General features: G+C 47.7%; 1 protein-coding gene across 6 annotated transcripts in view; it reads left to right on the forward strand.

Moving 5' to 3' along the window:
* The window catches only part of dscaml1 (Down syndrome cell adhesion molecule like 1), a 106,147-nt gene that overhangs the window by 69,731 nt on the left and 13,884 nt on the right, over positions 1 to 22,532 (forward strand). For 5 of the 6 annotated variants that reach the window (XM_072701099.1, XM_072701096.1, XM_072701100.1 and 2 more), the window contains 13 exons: positions 2,577 to 2,849; positions 4,618 to 4,899; positions 5,250 to 5,369; positions 5,498 to 5,674; positions 7,378 to 7,580; positions 7,976 to 8,072; positions 8,495 to 8,623; positions 9,324 to 9,491; positions 9,677 to 9,747; positions 10,061 to 10,301; positions 12,851 to 12,997; positions 13,683 to 13,838; positions 20,224 to 20,363. In XM_072701099.1, coding sequence (XP_072557200.1) covers positions 2,577 to 2,849; positions 4,618 to 4,899; positions 5,250 to 5,369; positions 5,498 to 5,674; positions 7,378 to 7,580; positions 7,976 to 8,072; positions 8,495 to 8,623; positions 9,324 to 9,491; positions 9,677 to 9,747; positions 10,061 to 10,301; positions 12,851 to 12,997; positions 13,683 to 13,838; positions 20,224 to 20,363 — 2,204 coding nt within the window. Of the gene's footprint in view, positions 1 to 2,576; positions 2,850 to 4,617; positions 4,900 to 5,249; positions 5,370 to 5,497; positions 5,675 to 7,377; positions 7,581 to 7,975; positions 8,073 to 8,494; positions 8,624 to 9,323; positions 9,492 to 9,676; positions 9,748 to 10,060; positions 10,302 to 12,850; positions 12,998 to 13,682; positions 13,839 to 20,223; positions 20,364 to 22,532 lie in introns of those variants that run through there. The other variant, XM_072701101.1, reaches the window with a different exon arrangement.

Consider the following 22,532-nt stretch of genomic DNA (forward strand, 5'->3'; position numbering starts at 1 on the left):
TTGGATGAGTCCCACCAGTCGGCAGAATGGTCAGAGCGTGTGTATGACCACCGTGAATCGGGGCCATAGAGAGAGTCTGAGTATGACCACTGTGAATCAGGACCATGGAGAGAGTCTCAGCCTAAAGATCACGAATCAGCACAATGGAGATGGTGTCAGAATAAAAATCGAATCAGCACTAAACACAGTAGCACAACAACAAGTACACTAAAGTGTGGGTTCAGGAAGATAAAGGCAGAGTAGCGATGAGCCAGGTGGCTGGAAATGGAGAGAGCTGGCAGGACAGGGGAGGGACTGGGTGACAAAGAGATGGCGCTCAGTGGGTGGGGCAGTTAGTGGCACCTGAAGGTGGACACAAAGACACTGAGCAGCCACCACAGCTGGGCGCACACGCACACTGGGCCTCCCTGGCCCTCCCTTTCCTCTCCCTCCCCCCATCTCTTGGGCTCCTTCCTCCTCCCTGCCTCTCTCCGCCATGCTCAGTTGTGAAATGCCCGCCCTACTGTAGGGAGAGGATGCCAGGAAAATCAGGAGGGTGAGAATGAGCTCCAGAGGCAGGGCATCAGGAGGCCGGCAGTAACGCGCGCCGACACGCAGTCGCACCAATCCGCACACACCCAAGCGCACTGATGCAGCCCGACAGCGCAGCCTGCACCCATACAGCGGCACAGGGGCCCTGGTCCGCAAGGATGGGAGGGAAGCAGGGCACGTGTGCACTTCCTGTCAGTGGCGGTATCCTGTTTGCGTGCTCATTGTGGAGTGTATGCACTGCACCAGCGCAGGATGTCGGCCAGGGCGTTTGTGCGCATGGTGTTATTTTGCAAGCAATAAAATTGGCAGCATTTCTTTACCACGTTTTGGTGCGGGTATCCTGCGTCCATTTAGGCGTTTCTGCTTTCTTTGTGTGTGCGCGCGCGTGCGTGTGTGTGTGTATGTGTGTGTGTGTGTGTGTGTGTGTGTGTGTGTGTGTACCCATGCAGTGCTGTGCGACAGAGCTTGTGAATAATACATCAGGGCCTCCCTTGTCAGAGCTGTGACTTCAAAGCTCAACACACACTGAGCTACAGGAGACAGAGGGAGCAAGTGGAGAGGGAGGCTGGCTCTCCCCGAAATACCAACCCATTTCCAGCAGCCTCCTTTTCTCTCTCCAGCACACAAAGTCACCTTCTCCTGTGCCACCTTTAGCACTTTCGCTCTCTCTCTATAAATCTCTATAAAGCGGTCACACCCTTCCTAATATCATAATCTCCTCATCATGCTTCATCTTTTCTCTCCTTATTTTATGTTTCCTTCTTAATGTTCTCACGTCTTTTTCCTGCCCTGGTTTTGTCTGTCTTGTCTTGTCTATCTGGGAGGACAGAATCCTTGAGGGTGAGGGATGAGTCTTGGATCATCATGCTACCCACAGAAAATGATATCGTGCCCTTTTCGCCAAAGGTCCTAGAGTAGGCGGCATCTCACCAATAAATGTTTTATGCACACTTAAAATCATTATGTACACTGTGGATGGCTGCAGGGTCAGCATCCCGATCTCTCTACTTCTCTTCATGTCAACAAGAGCAAAATAAATTTGCTTTCGTGACTTTTGCACTCAGTGTTGAGTGTGTCGAACAGTCATTTGGACGCGACATTAGAGAAACTCTGCGTCACGCAAACACATTCAGGACTAAAGAAGTAAAGAGCGTTCCATTTGTAGGAATCATGGCAGTCTAATGTAAAGGTCAAAGCCTTTGACAGGTGCAGAATAAGCTTACCTAGTGCTCATGTTTCAGCTGATATTGAGCGTTTATTTATGAGACAGCAAAAAGCTCCATAATAGACCTCCTGTGACTAGCCTTATTACACCAAACTGACTCCGGGCTTCTGTTCTCCCCAGTCCTAAAACCAATACCCACTGTTATTGTGAATATTATAATTGTGACATGTGCTTCGAGAGTGATACTGAAGTCCACAGAAATGAGGGGATCTTTGGCCAGTAAATTCTTCCCCTCCTTATTTGGTTCCTTGAATTAAATGTAGAATATACTGTATATTAGGCATATACTATATTTGTGCAATAGTCATTAAAGAATTCTGTTTTCACAGTGTTATTACCTGTGACCTAAGAGCACTAATCTTCCAGAGTCACCCCAGCGGTCGTCATAGGCCCTTTCACATGATTAAGTTAGCCGTCTTGATGATAAACATTCTCACGCCCCACTGATGCAGCATACATACATGCATACATACATATTAGCCTTTTGAATCATGCTAGTTTTATGGTGGACGTACATAAGTAGTCGTTAATGCACACACATAAATACACGCACAATGTCACAGTTTAAACCAGTGCAGCAGGGAGAGAGGAGATGCTAACCCCCCTCTCTCCCCACCCCCACCTAATCATCCTCCTCATTCTGCTCATCCTTCTCATCCCCTTTCCAACCTCTCAATTTTCCACTTTTATTTCCTATGCCAATTCCCCTCTTTTCCCTTCCCTTTCCCTCCCCCCCCCCCCCCCCCCCCACCTTTAACATAACCACCCTACTTCCTGGCCTGCACTTCCCCCTCTCTTCTGCCACCACGACGCAATCCAGGCCCGCCCAGCATCCGGGCCATGCGCAACATCACCGCCGTGGCGGGTCGCAACACCTTCATCAACTGCCGGGTGATCGGTTACCCCTACTACTCCATCAAGTGGTACAAGGATGCCCTGCTGCTGCCCGACAACCACCGGCAGGTGGTGTACGAGAACGGTACGCTGAAACTGAGCGATGTGCAGAAGGGCATGGACGAGGGTGCCTACGTGTGCAGCGTGCTCATCCAGCCGCAGCTCTCCATCAGCGAGAGCGTCTACGTCACCGTCAAAGGTGAGGCCTGGGAGCCTAAACTGTGTGCAGGTTTCATGCTGTGTTCATGCAGGTACTTTGCCCTAACCTAGAATGGCTTCCATCTAAAGAGAAACACTGACCTAAACTGTGTGCAGGTGTCATGCTGTGTTCATGCAGGTACTTTGCCCTAACCTAGAATGGCTTCCATCTAAAGAGAAACACTGACCTAAACTGTGTGCAGGTTTCATGCTGTGTTCATGCAGGTACTTTGCCCTAACCTAGAATGGCTTCCATCTAAAGAGAAACACTGACCTAAACTGTGTGCAGGTTTCATGCTGTATATTACATTCTGTACTGAATGCTAGTGTTCATGCAGGTACTTTGCCCTAACCTAGAATGGCTTCCATCTAAAAAATGACTGGTTTCTGCCTGAATTTCGTTTGATCCCTTATAACGATTCCATGTTTAAATCTGTGGTTATTTTTTCACGTTAAATACTCTTGATATCTGACTTCGATATGTCTGGACATAAAAAAAAAAATTGGTATATGAGTTGAGCAACCCATAATGCACCACGTTCTTTGGTGGCCTGCAGATTCACTCTACTGTTCACACACGTTCTTTCTAAGGGTTCTTGTGGCTGCTGAGTGCCGCCCAAAATGATCACCAGGCTCCATTTCCATTGCTAAGGAAGAAATCCATGGCCTCTTATTATAAGGATTAATAACTTATTATCCACTTATCATCTGCTGACTCTGCATATGTGCGGCTGAGTTTCATTTTGGTGACAGAAACAGTGTAGCAGTATTGTTTGTGTGTGTGTGTTCACAGTGTGATGAAAGCCTGTTATTTTTACCCCGCAAAGGCATTATTTTTGGTCCCCACAATAGGAAACTCAGTTTTATGGAAATCTGTGAATGTAATCAAAAAAATGAAAAATGCCAGTGTCGTATTTTGTTTGGTTACTTATGATTAAGGTTAGAGCTGGGATTAGGGGTCAAGGTTGTCATAGTTGGGATTAGAGTTATGTCCATAGAAATTAATAAAGAGTCCCGACAAAGATATAGATACCGCGTGTGTGTGTGTGTGTGTGTGAGAGAGAGAGAGAGAGAGAGAGAGAGAGAGACTAAGAACAGCCACCATAGTGTGTGTATGTGACAGATTTTAAGGACACTATGTGAGTTTTCTGTGTGTCTCACTCTTCTGTATGATGTGGGCCTTGTCTTGTCATGTCACTGATTTAATTAGATGAAATATAACGAGCCCCAGATTAAATCCCCCAGATGTCTCAGCTGTTGCACACACCCCCCACCCCCCATTATTGCTGCTATGGAAACAGTATTATTCTCTTTGCCAATTGGACTCAAATTAGAGCAGCTATTATGGGCTGGAGACGATGGGGGGCATGGAGACATAAGGGTCTAGGATTATACTGCAGATCATAGATGGCTTTGCACAACAAACCTCTATTGCATCCTTTTTCACTGTCAGCCAGTAGAAATGTTAACGTGCAGTTTACTGTCTCTTTTCCCCTCATTTGCCCTATACTTGCCTCCTGTTACCCCTCTTACTGATTTAAATTCCTTTTGTTGTGACCTTTTTTCTTCATTTTCTATCTTCACCCTCTATCCACTTGCCCAACTTCTGATCCTCTCCATACCTCAAATCGTTACCCATCTCGTCCTTCTATACTTATTTGCCCTCTTAATCTCTTCTTTGACCATTTCATACTTCTTTTTTTTTCTCAACCCCATCCTCTCTTTCTAAACCCCACCCTCACCCCCAATACTTCCTTCCTTGCCCCAAGTCCCACCCCTGATCCAGCCCTTTGACTTCCCACCGACCTCCATCGGGAAGCTAATGTACATCGCCTGCGTGGTCTCTTCGGGCGACATGCCCATCCGCATCACCTGGCGCAAGGATGGGCAGGAGATCGTGTCAGGTTCCTCGGGCGTCAACATTGAGACCAAAGAGTTCATGAGCTCCCTACAGATACCCAAGGTCTCGCTCAAGCACAATGGCAACTATACCTGTATAGCTAGCAACGACGCCGCCACAGTGAGCTCGGAGAGGCAGCTCATCGTCACAGGTAAGACGGGAATTCATCACTCATCCTTCCGAACAAGAGAGAAGGAGGGCGGAGAGGGTAGGGACAGGGGGAAACGAGTAACGTGTCATGTGAGGAGGATAAAGAGGAGTATGACAAATTAAATGGGATAGAGGATGGAAATGACAAGATTTAAAGTTTGAGGGATTGAAAAGGGAAAAAGCGTCATCTCTCAAGAGGTGGGAGATGATGAAAAAGGTAACTTCAGACTCTTGACTGGGGTAGTGTCGTGTTTACAGTGATCATGGTTTTATAGTGTCTTATGAGTTGTTTAATGTTGTAGCTGTGCATTAAAACTGACTGAGTGTAACCTTCTCTCACTCTGCCCCCAGTACCCCCACGGTTTGTAGTCCAGCCGAATAATCAGGATGGAATCTATGGCAAAGCGGGGGTCCTGAATTGTTCTGTAGATGGTTACCCCCCACCCAAAGTGATGTGGAAGCACGCCAAAGGTATGTGTTTTGAGCCTGCTATCAGTTATTCGCATGATTACGCATGTGACAAAGCTGAAGAAGAAAGTACTGGCATTCTGTGTAACGGCATGTATTTCAGTCCTTTGACTCACTCCCCCCAATCCCAGGTATAGGAAACCCCCAGCAGTACCACCCAGTGCCTCTGACCGGTCGGATCCAGATCATGGCTAATGGGTCCCTGCTGATCCGGCACGTCCTGGAGGAGGACCGTGGGTACTACCTGTGCCAGGCCAGCAACGGCGTGGGCTCTGACATCAGCAAGAGCATGGTGCTGACCGTGAAGAGTGAGTCCAGCCCAAGCACAGCCGCAAACCACATACCGTCAGGCGTCTGGCTCGAAATGCTTGTGGGTCCACAGCCGTAGAGCGCTGGACAGGACGTATTAGGGACTTTGATCTGTCCCAGGGGACTTCAGGATTTAAATTCTTCGCTTCAGAAAACAGACTGGGCTGACCCATCAATTCACCCCCCTAAATATAGACACTTGGACAATGCCCTGATCACCTCATCAATCTCAGGACGCATAGCCATTTACATGTCGTCGGCTTTGCCGCAAATCAATGATCTGGCTCTCTTGACAATTACACAGCCCCGGAGAGTGATGCGTGCAGAGAGCAGAGCACGAACAAAAGACAAAGGAACGAGATGATAATGAGAACAGAGGGAGGGGGGCCCGGGGTAACAAAGAACAGAGTGGGAACAAGAGGGGGCGCCAGCTGCAGTGTATGTGTGTGTGTGTGTGTGTGTGTGTGTGTGTTTGTGCGCGTGTTTGCATTTCTGCTGGTGTGTTATGCACAAGCATGTACAGGCAAGCTATCAGTTGTTTTTTTCCAGCTTTTGATTTCTCACAAGGAAAATACAAGATCATATGAACATTCCCCCAGATACAAGTGGAAAAAAATACAAAAATAGAAATAAGAGGAGTTATGGAAGTAGGTTTCACAATACCTCAGTGAACAGTTGGCATGTCAGTGGCAGTTAAGCTCAGACCAGAAATCGACAGAAGCAGATACTGGCCCAAACATGCACTCTGGTTAGTTGTGTTCTTACAATGCTTAGTATGTTATAAAATGACCGTCTCGGTAACTCAATAATTCTTGTATGAAAAACGGAACTTAAACATCAGTGGTATCACATATTTTTGAATCATGAGGTACCGACAGCAGCATGGTTCTGGATCATCAACTAAGAACCCACATAACCCATAAAATAAGCCGAATATTATAGCTGAATGCTATTTTACACTCAAGATTCTGCAGTGAATTTTTTCGACTTTAGATCATTTTAATCGTACTGTAAGGCCTTGCATTAATTCCCAGTTTAGGCTCCTTTGTGCTGTTTTGCTCATATCTGTGTTTATGTGCTGTGATGCCCTCCCTCTCTTTATAAAAGGCAGGTAATGCCTTCAAAAGCACTGTGAAAGCTCAATAGTGGATTGCCCTGTCTGTTTCCCCTTTAGAGCAAACAGAGTCATTATCCTCTCCCTTGCTCTCTCTCTCTCTCTCTCTCTCTCTCTCGCTTTCGCTCTCTCTCCCTCTCGCACTCTGTGGTACAAGGCGGTGTTAGTGTTATTGATTGAATCGTTCCTCTCCTCTGCTTCCCTCAATCCAGTCTGCCGCACACAGCGAAGTACGGGAGACTGGGGAGGATGAATAAGTGATGAAAACAAAACAGCAGAACCCCCTTGGATCAATAAAGAGTCGGGGGGGTGGGGGGGGTGCATACAAGGGCCAGGGAAGACTGTGTGGGAGAGGACAAGACATACAGGCTAGAGTCAGATTCTTGGGCCGCCACCATGAACTCCAGGAAGGATTTCATCCTTTAAACAAGTGCCCTTTCTTCCTTTTTTCCCCTTCTTCTCCTCCTCTGTTGTGTGTCTTCACTTTCCCTCCATGCTTGTGAATGTCTGTCCATTCTCCCTTCTTCTTGACACATTTATTTTGTTCTAATCCCTCTCCCGCCTCCTTTTTGCCCCCCCCCCCCCCAGTCCCTGCCATGATCACCTCTCACCCCAACACCACGATCGCCATTAAGGGACAGGAGAAGGAGCTGACCTGCACTGCACGCGGCGAGTGGCCCATAATCATCCGCTGGGAGCGCGGGGACACCGTCATCGACACCGACCGCAACCCCCGCTACTCCATCACCAGCTCCAACGAGAAGAGTGACGAGGTCATCTCTACCCTCAAGGTGAGGCAGCCTCGGACCTGGATCTCCCCTCTTATACGCCCCCATTTTCCGGTAGTGAGGTTGTTAAAAAGCCAGATTTTGCCAGCGCGTCCCTCTCTCTATGGCTATGATATATAAATGCATTTCATCATGAAAAACATACAATGAGTCGCATGCTTGATCTGAAAGTAAATCAGCCATTCATAAAGGGTGTTCATAAGAGTGCTGCTTGTGTGAGGCGTTGGGGGCTAGCAGTTAGCCTCTTTTAAGGGAGGGGCTTCTGAAGACGAGTTTCTGGAGAAAGCAGAACTCCCGTCCCACGTAGCGGGATGCCGCAGACGTCCTGGCGGCTGGGATCCACCATCTTCCGGGACGATAACGACAGCTGCCTTCTCTCCCTCCCTGTTCCCCTGTAGCTGAAGCCTGCCGAACGCGGAGACTCTGTCTTCTTCTCCTGCCACGCCATCAATTCGTACGGAGAGGGCCGAGGCCTCATCCAGTTAACCGTGCAAGGTCCGAAGCCCACGTAGTGGCACCGGCATGTAGCCTTTCCTTCAGCCCGCTCACCATGCTCCCTAACAGTAACTGGAGGAGGAAGTATCCAGGAAGAACATCACTCTTATTCTGGGGTCACTCTTAAATAACAAAGGATGTTGCACACTATAGGTCTTATTTAAACCATGGAGTTTTTAATTCTTTTTCTTATTATTATTATTCTTATTTCTGCTTATTTATCCTTATTATCATTCAGTATTTTTTCTTTCTGCTCCCAAACACATGTTATTATAAGTAAAACTATAGCATTAATATCAAACTGGCATCCATTCTATGCCCTATGGTTCCTGAGACTCACCCTGACCCTGGAAATGTGACTACAGAAGATAAAGGGGTGAATGAACAAAAACATTAACCACAAGTGCTCTGTCCTTCCGCAGAGCCCCCTGACCCCCCAGAGCTGGAGGTCCGGGAGGTGAAGGACCGTAGCATGAACCTCCGCTGGACCCAGAGGTTCGACGGCAACAGCATGATCACCAGCTTCGACATCGAGTACAAGAACAAATCCGGTATGTGTGTCTTGCTAGACCCCCTCCTAGTCACCACGGCATGGTGCGTGTCTTCAGGCCCATGACCTTACATTTGGCTCCTCATAAAAGAGCATCTTGGTCACAGAAAAGGGTTTCAGACTGAGCTGTAATGTAGTTTACTCTCTTATCAGACACGTATCCAAAGTAAACAGAGATGTAGGTCTTTGTACAGCAGTGTCCCTGAAGGAGAAGCCCTGCTTGTTACGCACTCTGCTGCCCGCTGCCCCTATCCCCTCTGCCAGCCATTTGTAAATGTTCTTCACGACCTCATGATGGAGTAACCTGACATCTCAATTGATAAAAGAGTTGGTCGCGCTCTGCTCAATTTTGTGGTCGTCGAGAGTTCATGGCCTGCGAACTGTGCCAGTTTATGCGGGGAGTCCATTGATGTCCGCTCCAGTACTCCCGGATAATGTACTGATAAAAGAACTAATGCGTGCCCTCAGCGTATCACCATTTTACAAACAAAGAGGTGCACCTCAGAGGAAAATAAAGTACGAGATATAATGGAAATGTTTATAGGGTGGACTAAAGCTTTGAGTGTCCATCGATTTTACTTTTAACACAGTGTTCGAAATAAAATTAAAGGCACTGGAGGCAGTGAAAGGTGCTCTGCTCTGCGCTGCTACAGAGAATTGCGCTGAAGTGTTTTCTTTCCCCTGCTTTCTCGCTCCCTCAGACACCTGGGACTTGAAACACGCCACCCGCAAGATCGCGCCCACAAACCACCAGGCCAACATCGTGGAGCTGCATCCAGCCTCCGTCTACAGCATCCGCATGTACTCCTACAACAAGATTGGTCGCAGCCAGGCCAGCAAGGAGCTCACCGTCAGCACAGAGGAAGCGCGTAGGTCCCGAAAGCGCGTAGGTCCCGAAAACGCGTAGGTCCCGAAAGCGCGTAGGTCCCGAAAGCGCGTGGTCCAGGGGGCTAAGGCCGCTCAGCCCAGCATCATCCAAAAGTCAATATGGCGGTCAGGATGGCAGGTAGGAAATACAGACATGTAATTCTGACCCGCGCCATCTCCTCTGCAGAGCCCGATGGTCCTCCAATGGATGTGACCCTGCAGCCAATGACATCGCAGAGCATCCGTGTGACCTGGAAGGTAACCTGCATGCTCTCATCGTGCCTAAAGTTCCTTTCTGGATAGAACTGCACACATACTCACACATACCTACATATACATGCGCACACAGGCATGCATATTTATGAGCATATTTCCGCACTTCACAATAATAATGCTGAAACATTACTGTGATATTAAATATATTGTTTTGTATTGTTGGAATATTCAATTGCCTTTTCCCCTGAAGTATGCATAATTCATGCATCATGTTTTTCTTAATCTTCGCCCCTTTTTGCGACCGTCAGCGCTTTGCTCCTCCGTTCTTGACTCAGTCATTCTTCTCCATTTGTAGGCCCCAAAAAAGGAGCTGCAGAACGGGGTGATCCGGGGCTACCAGATCGGGTACCGGGAGAACGGCCCAGGCAGCAACGGCCAGTACAGCATCGTGGAGATGAAGGCCACGGGCGACAGCGAGGTCTATACCCTGGACAACCTGAAGAAGTTCGCCCAGTATGGGGTGGTGGTCCAGGCCTTCAACCGTGCCGGGACTGGACCCTCCAGCTCCGAGATCAACGCCACCACTCTGGAGGACGGTACGAGCCGAGGTGTCGTGGGAGGAGCTTCTGAGAGCGTCCATCGAAACATTTCACTCAATGTCTAGCCATAAGCGCCATGCATACTGACCATCCTTTACCCCCGCCCTGCACCACGCACAGACATGCACGCGTCTGCATAGGCAGGCGAGCAGACGCACGCAGCCGTACGTGTACGCGCCTGGGTCAGCTGACTAAGACGTGCTCTCACACCGATATCAAGGTGGGCCGCTGACCGGCAAAACTGCTGCCAGTATTAGTTTGCACACCTTATAGGGAAGACCTCCTGCATCGCCTCTGGATTTATTTGCAGTTTTCTGCATAGTCTTGGCAGCCATCCTGACCAGGGATGTGTGTGCCCACAAAGCACAATAGAGGCGACGCAATCGGAAATCCCCCTACATCTGGAATATTCTCCGGAGGAGCTATGTTTTCTTTCGCTCCCTTTCGTTTGCTTCTCTTTGTAATCAGTCTGCCCGACTGACTCTAACTCCACATACATGCAAAACGTAAATATAGACATGCTTAAAAAAAAAAAGGAGAGGAGAATTGGAAGCCCTTTCTAACAGCCTCTCCCTCATCATCCCTCACTCTTTAATTAGCACACTCATTAGACTGTCAGATAGGGAGGGAGAAGGGGCCCCATTACGGCCATAAAACAACAGAGGCTGCCCGCCTATCCCAGCCACCCCCCTCCTCTGCCTCCATCTTCCTCATTTGGCTGCATCTCTGGATCTTCACGGGCCTGCCTTCCGCCTCCTCGCATACAATCTCCCATAATGCCTCACTCCTTATCCCCTCACTTACGCCATCACTGTTTGCCCATTTGATGCCGTCGACAGACGTTCCTTAGAAACGGTCGCGCTCCCCTTTTCTTCCGTCTGTCTGTTGTGAGATGCGCTTATCCGCTATTTACCGCAGCAGCCGTGAATTTAAACCAGAATTCAAGCCGGCCCAGTAAGAGTCGCGCCACCCTCTCCGTTCATTATGGCGCCTGAAGGAGTGTGGGGCGCCGGCTCCTTTGAAAGTGCCCCGGCACCGAGCGCCGCTAAGATGGGTGGGACAGCACCGGCCCGGCAGCAGGCCCCCCCACCATGGCCAGCGCCACAAAGCCCGTGATATTGATGCCAATAATGATGATGATGATAATAACAAGCGTAGTAAAAACCATTACAATTAGCTTGTCTACGGGGTCTCCTTTTTTGTTTTCCTGGAGGTGTAATTACCCGCAGCTGAATGCGTCGTCTGCTGGATCCCTCTTTTCATCTTTTTCCCTCCCTTCTCTCCCCCCTCTGCCTGCCCTCCTTCCCGCTCCAAAAGCCACCTTTCATTTCCTCTCTCCTCTGTCTCTTCCTGCCTCTCATAGGCCACCTCATGCTTGGCAGCCCTCAGTTCTTTTTTTCTTTCTCTCCCTCTCTCTCTCTCTTTCCTTTCTCCCCTCTCCTCTCATCTTCTATCGCTCCCACCCTGCATGCGCGAGAGGAGTAGAAAAGTAATGAATGAGCCGTGATTGTGGACTGAGCAGTAATGTTGTTTCCTAAATGGCAGTTAGTGTGAAGGCTGTCTGGGGTTGTCGCTGAGGGGGTGAGGGGGGGTCGGAGCAGAGCCGGGCCCCGGGGCCCCTTCACTGAACACCATTATTTCCTTACGCCCCCCTCTCCGCCTCACCCCAGCTGCGTCTTTACTGGGCTGTGGCCAGTTAGCTTCCTGCCTCTTCCTCCGCCTCTCTCTTCTTCATTCATTCCCGTTCTCTTCCCGTCCTTTCGGTGCTTCTCCGATAAATGCTCCGGTTCAGGCCGGACTCTAAAGCATCTTTATTTCTCAGACCAAAGCAAACAGTACACTTGTGTTGGTGGCAGGCATCTGGCGTGGAGGTGGGGGGGTGTTGTCAGGGAGGGCACAACAAGCGGGGAATTGATCGTGAAATCCTAACCATATAACTCGGGCATAGAAAAACGTTAAAAAAAACGCGATACGTGCATGATTATTCGCGTCGGGAATAAAGGGGGTGCTGTGTAATTAACCTCTCATTACAACGCGAGGCCGCGAAACTCCGGGAAAAGCGGGCAGCGTGACGTGACAGAATAATAGCAGAATATCAAGCGGATGAAAAAATAAGCCGCAATAATGATACTGTAAAGTCGACGGAAGCAACAAGGAGCACATTTGTTACAAGGCAGATGTAGCGAATTCAGGGGCAGCGGGGTGGTAAAGGAAGCATTAGGGATGAAACTTGGGGAAAAAATAGCATTTCTGTTCACCATGTAACGGCTTGAGACCATTGATTCTGCATTCATTTAAAACTATTCCATATCTCTTATTATTTTGTCTGGTTGTGGCAGTTTATCATAGAAACCCCAAGATGTGTCTGTAAGGATTTCATGGTGCCTGTGTACGTTTTACCCTTTACTGTTAGAGAGACTTTTATTTTGACGTAGCCCAATCAGTATACACTGTACTGACACTGTGTTAATTAGTTAACCTCTCTCTCTCTCTCTCTCTCTCTCTCTTTTTCTCATTCTTCTTCATCCCTCTCGTCCTCCCCCCAGTGCCCAGCCAACCCCCCCAGAATGTGCGTGCGGTCACCGTCACCTCAGACGAGGCGGTCATCACATGGTCGGAACCCCCACGGATGACCTTGAACGGGGTGCTGAAGGGCTACCGCGTGGTGTTCTGGTCCATCTTCCCTGATGGAGGTGGGTGCTGCGAGGGGGGGGGCAGCTCTGACTAATTATGACTGCAGCCGTTCTAAATGTCTCCCTCAATCCTAAAGGCTCCCCAGATCTCAGCTTTTATTACACTCCCCAAAGGATCCCACGCCCCCAGAGACATGTTTGTGTGTGTAAGCATGTATTTACCTGGAGTGTTGTTGGTCAGAGTCTAGCTGTTCGTGTTGAGTTCTGATGAACTGTATTGTCATTTCTTATTGCTGTGTATGTGTCAGCTGTTCTTATGAATGTGCTGGTGTGTATTAGTGGATAGTTGCAGTTTATGTAAAGTGCTAGACTTGAATGGCAATCCTTATGCAACTTTAAGTGCTGTTGAGTATCTAATGTGTAAACTCTTGTGTCTTCAATTGCATGAAAATGCTCTGACAGTCCATGAAATGTATGTGCCTGATGCTTATTTATTGTAGGGAAATGGAGCCTTTTTGTATGATCGTATTGCACCAGTTCATCTCCATCTAATCTATGTATTGTGAATATTTCTCTGTACCGTGCTTTATTTATAATTCTAGTTATAAATCCTCATAGAATCATTAACTCAGACTGACATAATGTCATTCCTTTGCCCTATAAATAATCTGTCTTTATCATCCCTTCTTCCACTCTGCATCCGTCTTACCTGCTTTCACTCTCCTTGCCTTCCTTTCCCCCTCAGAATGGGGAGAGATGCAGAACATCACCACGACGCGGGAGCAGGTGGAGCTGAGGGGCCTGGAGAAGTTCACCAACTACAGCGTGCAGGTGCTGGCCTACACGCAGGCCGGGGACGGGGTGCGCAGCAACGTGCTCTACATCCAGACCCGGGAGGACCGTGAGTATTCTCACTATTCTCACTATTCACCTCGGCGCTTTCTGCACCAGCATGTCATCTATCTAAAACTATCTCAACATTTATTAACAATGAAAGCAGCTCATTGCTACTCCTTATTCTCGGGCCTGACATAGTCTGATGTAGACTTAAATCTTTCTTAATTTATAATTTTATTCCAAATGTACTTCCAGTCCCCTGAACAAGCTGTTGACCCCCTATGTGGCCACAGGTTCCATCACAGTTCTATAATTAACATCCTTTAGCAAGCCTACTATGTCACATTAATCATCAAAGCTTATTTTTCATTTTTTTGCACAAATGAAACACTCGTGTGGAAAGCTTTTTGACAGCAGCTGGATACACAGGATGATGAAAGGTTTTGGTTGTGAACAGGGAACCAGTTTAGCTGAAGGGATTGAATATTGGCTAGAGACCATCACACAGGCAGATTACACTACCCACTGCGTATCAACTTCTCATTATTTAATCAGACCGGAACATTTCCAAATTTTGGTATATCTTCGCTAGCCGCTGCTTGATTTTTTTTTCTTGCTAATCAATGCACGATCTTCACCTCTCTGTGCTCACAACTGGTAACTGGTATGCTGGGCAGGCACTGGCAGCCGCTCTGGGTATGCAGGGTATGCGTATTTTTCAACAGCCAATCAGATTATGGCAGATGGCTTCCGGAATTAATCGAGAAACATTACCAGTGTGCAGCACACAGCTACAGCACAGATGCCCTAGTGGTAGCGAATGACAGTGCTTCCACAAAAACTGCTAGGGGCAGTGACCAATCAAGTTCCTTTTTAATGTGTCCACAGCAACAGTTACTAAATATATCCTGTGCTATCTAGCCAGCAGTAATGTCTTGTTTTGTTAAAATTTATCAGATTTGTTAACAGTTTTATTATTTTGTTCATAGGTGAGTTCAATTTCGATTTATGCATTTTCATTTTCAAGTTTATGAAGGGATATATCTAGAGCTGCTGATCTATTAACAGATCATTTATCTATGATATGATTTTGAATTAAAGTGACAGGCTAAATCATTGTGTTTGAGATGCTCACACCTGTCTACTCCCCATATGTATACTGCTGCGAGATTTGGCCAAAATTTCAGTAACACAAGAGGGTTTTATGGGCTGGTTGGGAATCTCTGAGATACAGATTGAAACTGCATCACTGCAGGTGCATCGTCCATTAGGAGTATAAGCTATATATAAACTAGTGCAGTATACAGTCCTTGTTTACCTGTGCTTTCTTTTGGTCAGTACTTCCTATTTGCTATTTGAATGCAGTAGCTGATTACACATTATGTTACATGCAGTTTTATACATTAATGCATGATAAAGAGTCATGTGGAAATTAGAAATTTTTGTTTTATGAATGATGTAATTTGTTATAAAGATTGCATATTGGTGCATGACCGTAGACCTTTGAATTAATTCATTGCGCATAATTCACCTCACTGTACCACATACACACTGCACATTTTTCACCTCTCTGTATCAAATACACACTGCACATTATTCGTCTCTGTATCACACACTCACTGCACATTATTCACCTCAATATACCACAGACACACTGCACATTACTTACCACTCTATAACACACACTGCACACATTGTTTATTTTTATTCCCTAATAACTATGGATAAAACCACCTATTAGGCCTTCCACTCTATGCACACTCAATTCCGCATTTAAACACTTGCTTTATTTATCAATGTAAAATGATCATTTTTAGAATATCTAGAACTTTTATTCTTTCAAAATTAGAATTTTTTAAATTTTATTTAATTTATGTTATAAGAGTGCACATCTGTGCATGAACCTCAAACAGATATGAATTGATTAGTTGTTTGTTTTTCAACATATACATATAGATTCACTATATATTATTCACTTTTCTGGACCATACGCTCACTGCACATCATTCACCTCTCTGTGCCACATACACGCACTGCACATTATTCACCTCTCTGTACCACACACTCACTGCACAACATTCACCTCTCTGTATTACACACTTTCTGTATATTATTCACCTAAGTGTACCACACACTGCATATTATTCACCTAAGTGTACCATACTCACTGCAGATTATTCACCTCTCTGTACCACACACTCACTGCACATTATTCACCTCTCTGTACCACACATTAACTGAACATTATTAACCTCTCTGTACCACACATTAACTGCACATTATTCACCTCTCTGTACCACACATTCACTGCACATTATTAAGCTCTCTGTACCACACATTAACTGCACATTATTCACCTCTCTGTACCACACATTCACTGCACATTATTAACCTCTCTGTACCACACATTAACTGCACATTATTCACCTCTCTGTACCACACATTCACTGCACATTATTCACCTCTCTGTACCACACATTCACTGCACATTATTCACCTCTCTGTACCACACATTCACTGCACATTATTCACCTCTCTGTACCACACACTGCACACAATGTTAGTTCCCCATTTCTCTCTAATAACTATGGATTAACCCATTTTTCTGCGTCTTGCTCTCTGCACACTCTTAGTCCTTCAGTGTTCACCCCACGGCTAGACTCTGGGATGTGGTGAGCAGGGCAGGCCATCTGTACTCGAGGGCCTCGATAGCTGGGGGGGTGTGTGGGGGGGGAGTAGTGGTACCATGGGCTTGTCATGTGATTAAAGCTTATTTGTGGACTGATGTGCCATTACCAGTGTTAATGACAATTAAGAAGCTTGGGCACCGTGGTGGGGGGAGGGGTATGGACATAAGTGTGGGGGGAGGCTCTTTCCAAGCTTAGCACATCACACAAGAAGAGGGATTAATTCTTCATGGATTAGAAAGAATTAATTTTGTGCTTACACGTTTCGGGTTAGGATTACAGCTCTATCTGTGCTCTGCGTGCTTAGGGGAGTGTGTGTGTACGTGTGGAGGAGGAGTGCAGCTGGGACTTTGGTGAGAGCGATAGGGTGTTGAAAGGCTCAAGGAAACAAGGGAGCGGGTGGAGGAGTGGGAAAGGAGGGACGGCCTGAGGACAGCTGTATGGGAAATGAGGGACAGAGCAACAAGAGAGGTGTAAGCAGACTGTTAGGCAATTAATCACAGAGGAATACAGAATGTTAGGGAGGAAGAATGGTGATGAGCAAAACTGTGATGAAAGTTAGAAAAAAAAGGCAAGTAAGCATTAACTGGAAAAAGCGAGGGAGTGGGCTGCATGAAAGAGAGAGGTGAATGTGAAAAGCACAGCAAGGGCACTGGGGGCCAAGCGGGGCGAAGGAGGAAGAGAAGGGAGAGGGAGGCACTGGAGAGCGATGTAGAGTGGAGCTGTTTCAGTCCTGCCCATGTCGGACAGGCTGAGTGTCACCCTGCCAGTGATGCGAGATGTCAGCGTGTCTGGCGGTGGCCTGCCCTCTCCCTGCTCCAGCGTGTCCGGCGGTGGCCTGCCCTCTCCCTGCTCCAGCGTGTCTGGCGGTGGCCTGCCCTCTCCCTGCTCCAGCGTGTCTGCAGGCAGCCTGCCCTCTCTCTGCTCCAAGCCCACCCAGATCAAATCTCACTTTCCCTCTCTCTCTCTACCTTCCCCTGGGCCTCTCACCAGCATATGGAGTGATGATTGGAATTGAATTGTTCAAACACCCCTTCAGTCTCCGTCTCTCTCTCACTCCTCTTACTCGTTGTTCTCGGCATCCTGCTCCAGGGTTTGCATGTGCACTCACACACACACAGTCACACACACACACTCACACACACACACTGCTTGACTGTGTGTGTCAAGCAGCTCATAGCTAAAACAGAGCCCTGACTCCACCTACCAACGAAGATCTCAGCACAGAAGTCCAACTCCCTGCATCCTCTGGTTGGACTAGTTATGCGAGTATTATAATACAGTAAACTTACAGGAATATTGGTGTAAAATGCAATGCTCAACCAACATATCAGAATAAAATGCAGTGTGGGACTATTATTGTGCCGTTTGTTAAGACTTTAAAACCCAGTAATGAGGGGCCCCAGATCCCAAAGCCTGGTTCTGGAGAAGTCAGCGTGGGGGGGGGGGGGGTTGTTTCTGCACGGTTAGATCAGATGCATCTTGACCCTCATTTGGAGGCAGGTGATGCCCTGGGGGAGATTTCCCTGTGCTGAGACTAAAGCACATAATGACGATGTTTTCTTCTCTTAATCCTTCCCTCTCCCTCTTCCACCATCCTCAGCACTTGTCGTCACCCCTGGACTGAGCATCTTTGCGCGCAGCGTTATCTCAGCGATGATGATAATGATGATAGGGACAATGAGAGTGGGCTGTAGGAGGCCTGTCTAACCTCCTTGGGTCCCCCCCCAGGGACTCAGCCCTTTCTCTGGGGGCAAGGGGTCACAGTGAATCAGCTCGCTCTCTCAAGACAGGCAGCACGTGTCTGTGAAGAGTCAGGCCAGCAAGCAGTGCAGCTCCGTCACGCCTTCCCAATTGACTCAGCTCGGCTATATGGATGTGAGAGTTTGTCAGAGCTCATTGATAATAAGTGAGTCCTCAATGCGGAATTACAGCCAGGTATCGATCACTTACTTCAGCTTGAGACAGGGGCCTTTCATTCAGAAGATTATTTTTTTCCTGGGAAGCTGTAGAGTGATGCTGCTGCAGTAGTAGCGTAATATAAAATAGCGTTTTCTGGTTGCCAAAATAATTGCCAAAATATCTGATTAAACACTGGGTACATAGAATATCGGAAGCAGGAAATTCCATGTAGGTGTGGAGTTAATTACGCCAACATCCAGGGCTTTGGGTCAATGTATAAAAATTCTGAGGAGGCCCATTTTTCCTGCTGTAGCTAAAAGAAGGTGCCTGAGTTACTCTCAACGAGAGGTTTTTGTTGGGGACGTGTTTGGCAACAGCTCCAGTGGCAATGACCGTTCAACCTTCTGATTTTTAACGATGGATGCCGGCCAAGGTGATGGTGGCTAGGAAGTCTAGTAGCAACTATGGGCAACTGTGGACAAAAGTGCGTGCAACCATTGATCAAGAACTTCACAGTGGGAGGATTACTGCGTGTTTCGGTGCATCAGTGTCATATTGGACCTAATAAACCAGGGATATTCAAATCGCAGTCCTCCAGGTCCGAGCACTGCTGATTTTCCAGCCTTCCTTTTCCTGTCCGCCAGGTAACCTCTGTGGCTAATCAGAATCAGCAATTATTAAACTATCTACCTACAGTAGGAGAACTGAAAACAAAGCCTGGATTTGGAATTGAGGGCCAGACTTGAAATGCCCTATAATAAACTGTTCTGGTGGCTTGAGGTCACCTAGTGCCTTATTAAGAGACTTTATGTTGGTTTCTACTATTTTGTCAGTTAGTTCTTAATTCAACAGATTAGTGTTTTTTATTTCAAATGTTATAATTCTATTATAGTCCCCGGGCCAGTAGTGTCACGATGATAAATACAATGTCTTATGTAGTATTTTTACATTTATATTTTAGCTACATATAGTAATAGTCCTGCAGTGAAAGTCGTACAAATACTGATAGATGTTGGTGAGGGAGGAAGAGGAGAGACGTGTGTGTCAGCGGCACAGTGGGACTTGTGGGGGGATCCAGGCTGTTCAAGGGAGCGCAGACTCCAGCAAGTAAGAAGTGCTGAAATTGGTGTCTGCCTAAACATATGTCATCACCCCCAACCTCCGCGGGCCGCTCTGCCTCGTCTGGCTGAGACTCACCCTGCAGATCTTCTTAAGATAAAGGCCAAAGCAGCAAATCTGCTCATTTTAACATGCTCCGTGACTCACAAATGCTCACTATTACACTGTCGGTCACACAGAGAAACACACGCACATGTGCACGTGCACACACACACAAACACACTCTCAGTTTACTACTGACTCTCGGTCCACTGCAGTTAATAAATTTCCTAATAAATTTCCAAAAAGTTGAGATAAAATATGTTCTGGCACTTTCAGCTTCTTAATAAAGCAAAAGCAAGTTAAAAAATGGTGTCTTTTGTTTTGTCTCTAATAGCGTGTAATATCTGTATTGCAGAACTTAGTCTTTTTACAATTTTTACAGTTTCATTAGAAAGTACCCACACAGTGAAACCAAAATCTATACACAGTCAGGCATGTCCACTTATTAATACTCTCCCACGCCCACTGGAGTGCATAAATCTGGCATGCACAGGTTGTCCCAGTACGATCAAATTGTTTGTGCTGTATTTTATGCACCACACAAACACACCCAAAATACGTGTAAACATACACATTAAAAAGCCTCTAACGCTGCATTAGCACTTGTGGTGTGGTGTTCATATTGCTATTCACTCTGCTGTGAAACTAGAGTCCCAAACGTAACACCTCCCCATATTTTTTTTCCTCTGTATTTTCCAGACCCAGGTCCACCTGCAGGAATCAAGGCTGTCCCATCCTCTGCCTCCAGTGTTGTGGTGTCCTGGCTGCCCCCTCTGAAGCCTAATGGTATCATCCGCAAGTACACCATCTACTGCTCCAGCCCTGGGTCTGGGCAACCTGTAAGTGATGCAAAAAGGGGGATAAGGAGAGCATAGTTTTGAATTGGGGAGATACAGGACAGTAAATGAGAGATTTAAAGATCTTGGGATTAGAATAAATAGTTTGAATGTGTGTATTTATATGTATTAGGCAGTAGCTTTAAATGCATGTTTGTATATGTGTGTGTGCGTGCGTGCGTGTGAGTGTGTGTGTGCGTGTGTGTATGTGTGTGTGAAGGGGCCCCTCAGTTTTTATTTGATGTATCTGAATGCATATGGCTTCAATTAAATATATGGTAGAAACCGCAAGCAAATGTTGCATGTGAATCTCTGTGTTTAAATGATGGAGTCTCCCAGTGCGCATCTGCGTCCATGTTTCTGTGTGTGTGTGTGTGTGTGTGAGCAAGTGAGTTAACATACCAGCTTGAGTGTATCTGTGTGTGCTGTCAGCTTGTTTCCTGCCCTCCCTGATGAACAGATGAGGTTGTCCTGGCAACGTGATGAGACACAGATATGCAAATGCGGGCGAGAGAGAGAGAGAGAGAGAGCAGGCTCACAAGCACACACTGCAGCAGCAGCGGCTCATTTTCACACACACACATTTTCGCACACGCACTCGCACACACAGCGGCTGGAGTGCACATTTGCTGCCTCCCAAAAAAGCGTAGTCGCGTATGTTGACCAAATGACACGCTATTAGGATTGAATTTGCCCCAGCTCAAGTGCACGCACGCACACGCACGCACACGCAGACATGCATACACGTCTGTTGATGAAACCATGACCATACACAATAATACTCGCTCGGCTGCACACACAAACATGGCTATCTGCCATTGCATCAGGACGATGAATTAAAATACGAGCGGCTCACAGGTACACACGATTCTATTAATAAAAGATGTATGTTCACTCTGAATTAATGTTCCAGTGTCTACATACACTCGTTTCCTCTCTCCTCCTCTCCTTCCCTCATTCACAAATCACTTGCTCTCTTCATGGCTGGTGCAGCCTCCAAGCAGAGGGATGATTACCATGTAAATGAGAGCAAGGAGAAGGGAGGGTGTGAGAGGAGGGTGGGGGGGTCCGACTCACAGAGGGGGGGTGCTTTTGTTCCTCTTTTCATTATCTCCCTCTATCGCTCCCCGGATCACCACTATCTCTGCGCCGGAGGAATATTTTAATATCCGTTACACCACCACCACCCACCCTGCCCCCCCAGCCTTCACCAATCCCCCAGACCTCCTCCCCCACCACCCCCCCCGTGTTCTCAGGCACCAAGTGAGTAGTATGATACAGGCATAGGATGCAGAGCAGTGGCAGAAGCTGAATACAGCAAAGGTGTTGGGAAGAGAAGCTGATTGGGCAGGACGCAGGCAAACCGGGCCGATAAGGCAAGATCGGGGAGGGAGCACAGCCACTGGCCAGGTCCCTCCCCAGTGACCCTGCAGAAGAGCAGCACAGTCCCTGCCTGTGTGACACAGGGTAACCTGCAGTGGTGCCTCCCGTTTGGGTTTCCGGGCCGTTCCGCTAGTTCGCCAGTGTCTGTCTACATATGTGAACTTCACACTCCCACGTCCATGAGTCACGGCGAGTAAAGTCTGCGTGCGTGACTTCCCATGTCGCCGTGTACTCACACACGTGCGTCCGTGTGTCTGGGCGTCTGGCATGGTTTGTGGTTGCACCAGGTCTGTGCGTGTGTGTCCCTGCGAGTGTGCACGTGTGTATGAGAGATAGCTCCTCGTGCTGTCGCGTGACGGCGAGCGCTGCGCCCACGAGCATGGCTCTATGACCCAAGTGAAGAAAGCAGCACAGATGAGCAGTGGTATGACAAGGCCAGCGGCCCAAGGCACCTCAGATGTTGAGGGGGGTGAGTGGCGGGGGGGGGGGGGGGGTAGACATGGCAGTAGAGAGGCGGATCTCCAGTAATTGAAGAAAGGAGAGTCAACAGGATGACCTGGGGCAGCGGGGATGGCGTGACGAGGATGCGTTTGGACAGCAGGCGTGCGGCAGGGTTAAAGAGGCTGCAATCATGGAGGAGGCCTGTGCAGAGCCCTTCCACCCCCACCCCCCACCCCACCCCCATGCCTGCCTGACCGCTGGCCCTCCTCAGCTGATTCCCACGTTAGAGATGCGCGACGGCTCATTGGGGAGCACTGTTGCCTCACACCTGCAGCGCTGGGGGATTCA

Source organism: Paramormyrops kingsleyae, chromosome 17, assembly GCF_048594095.1.
Source record: "Paramormyrops kingsleyae isolate MSU_618 chromosome 17, PKINGS_0.4, whole genome shotgun sequence".
In the NCBI taxonomy this organism is placed as follows: Eukaryota; Metazoa; Chordata; class Actinopteri; order Osteoglossiformes; family Mormyridae; genus Paramormyrops; species Paramormyrops kingsleyae.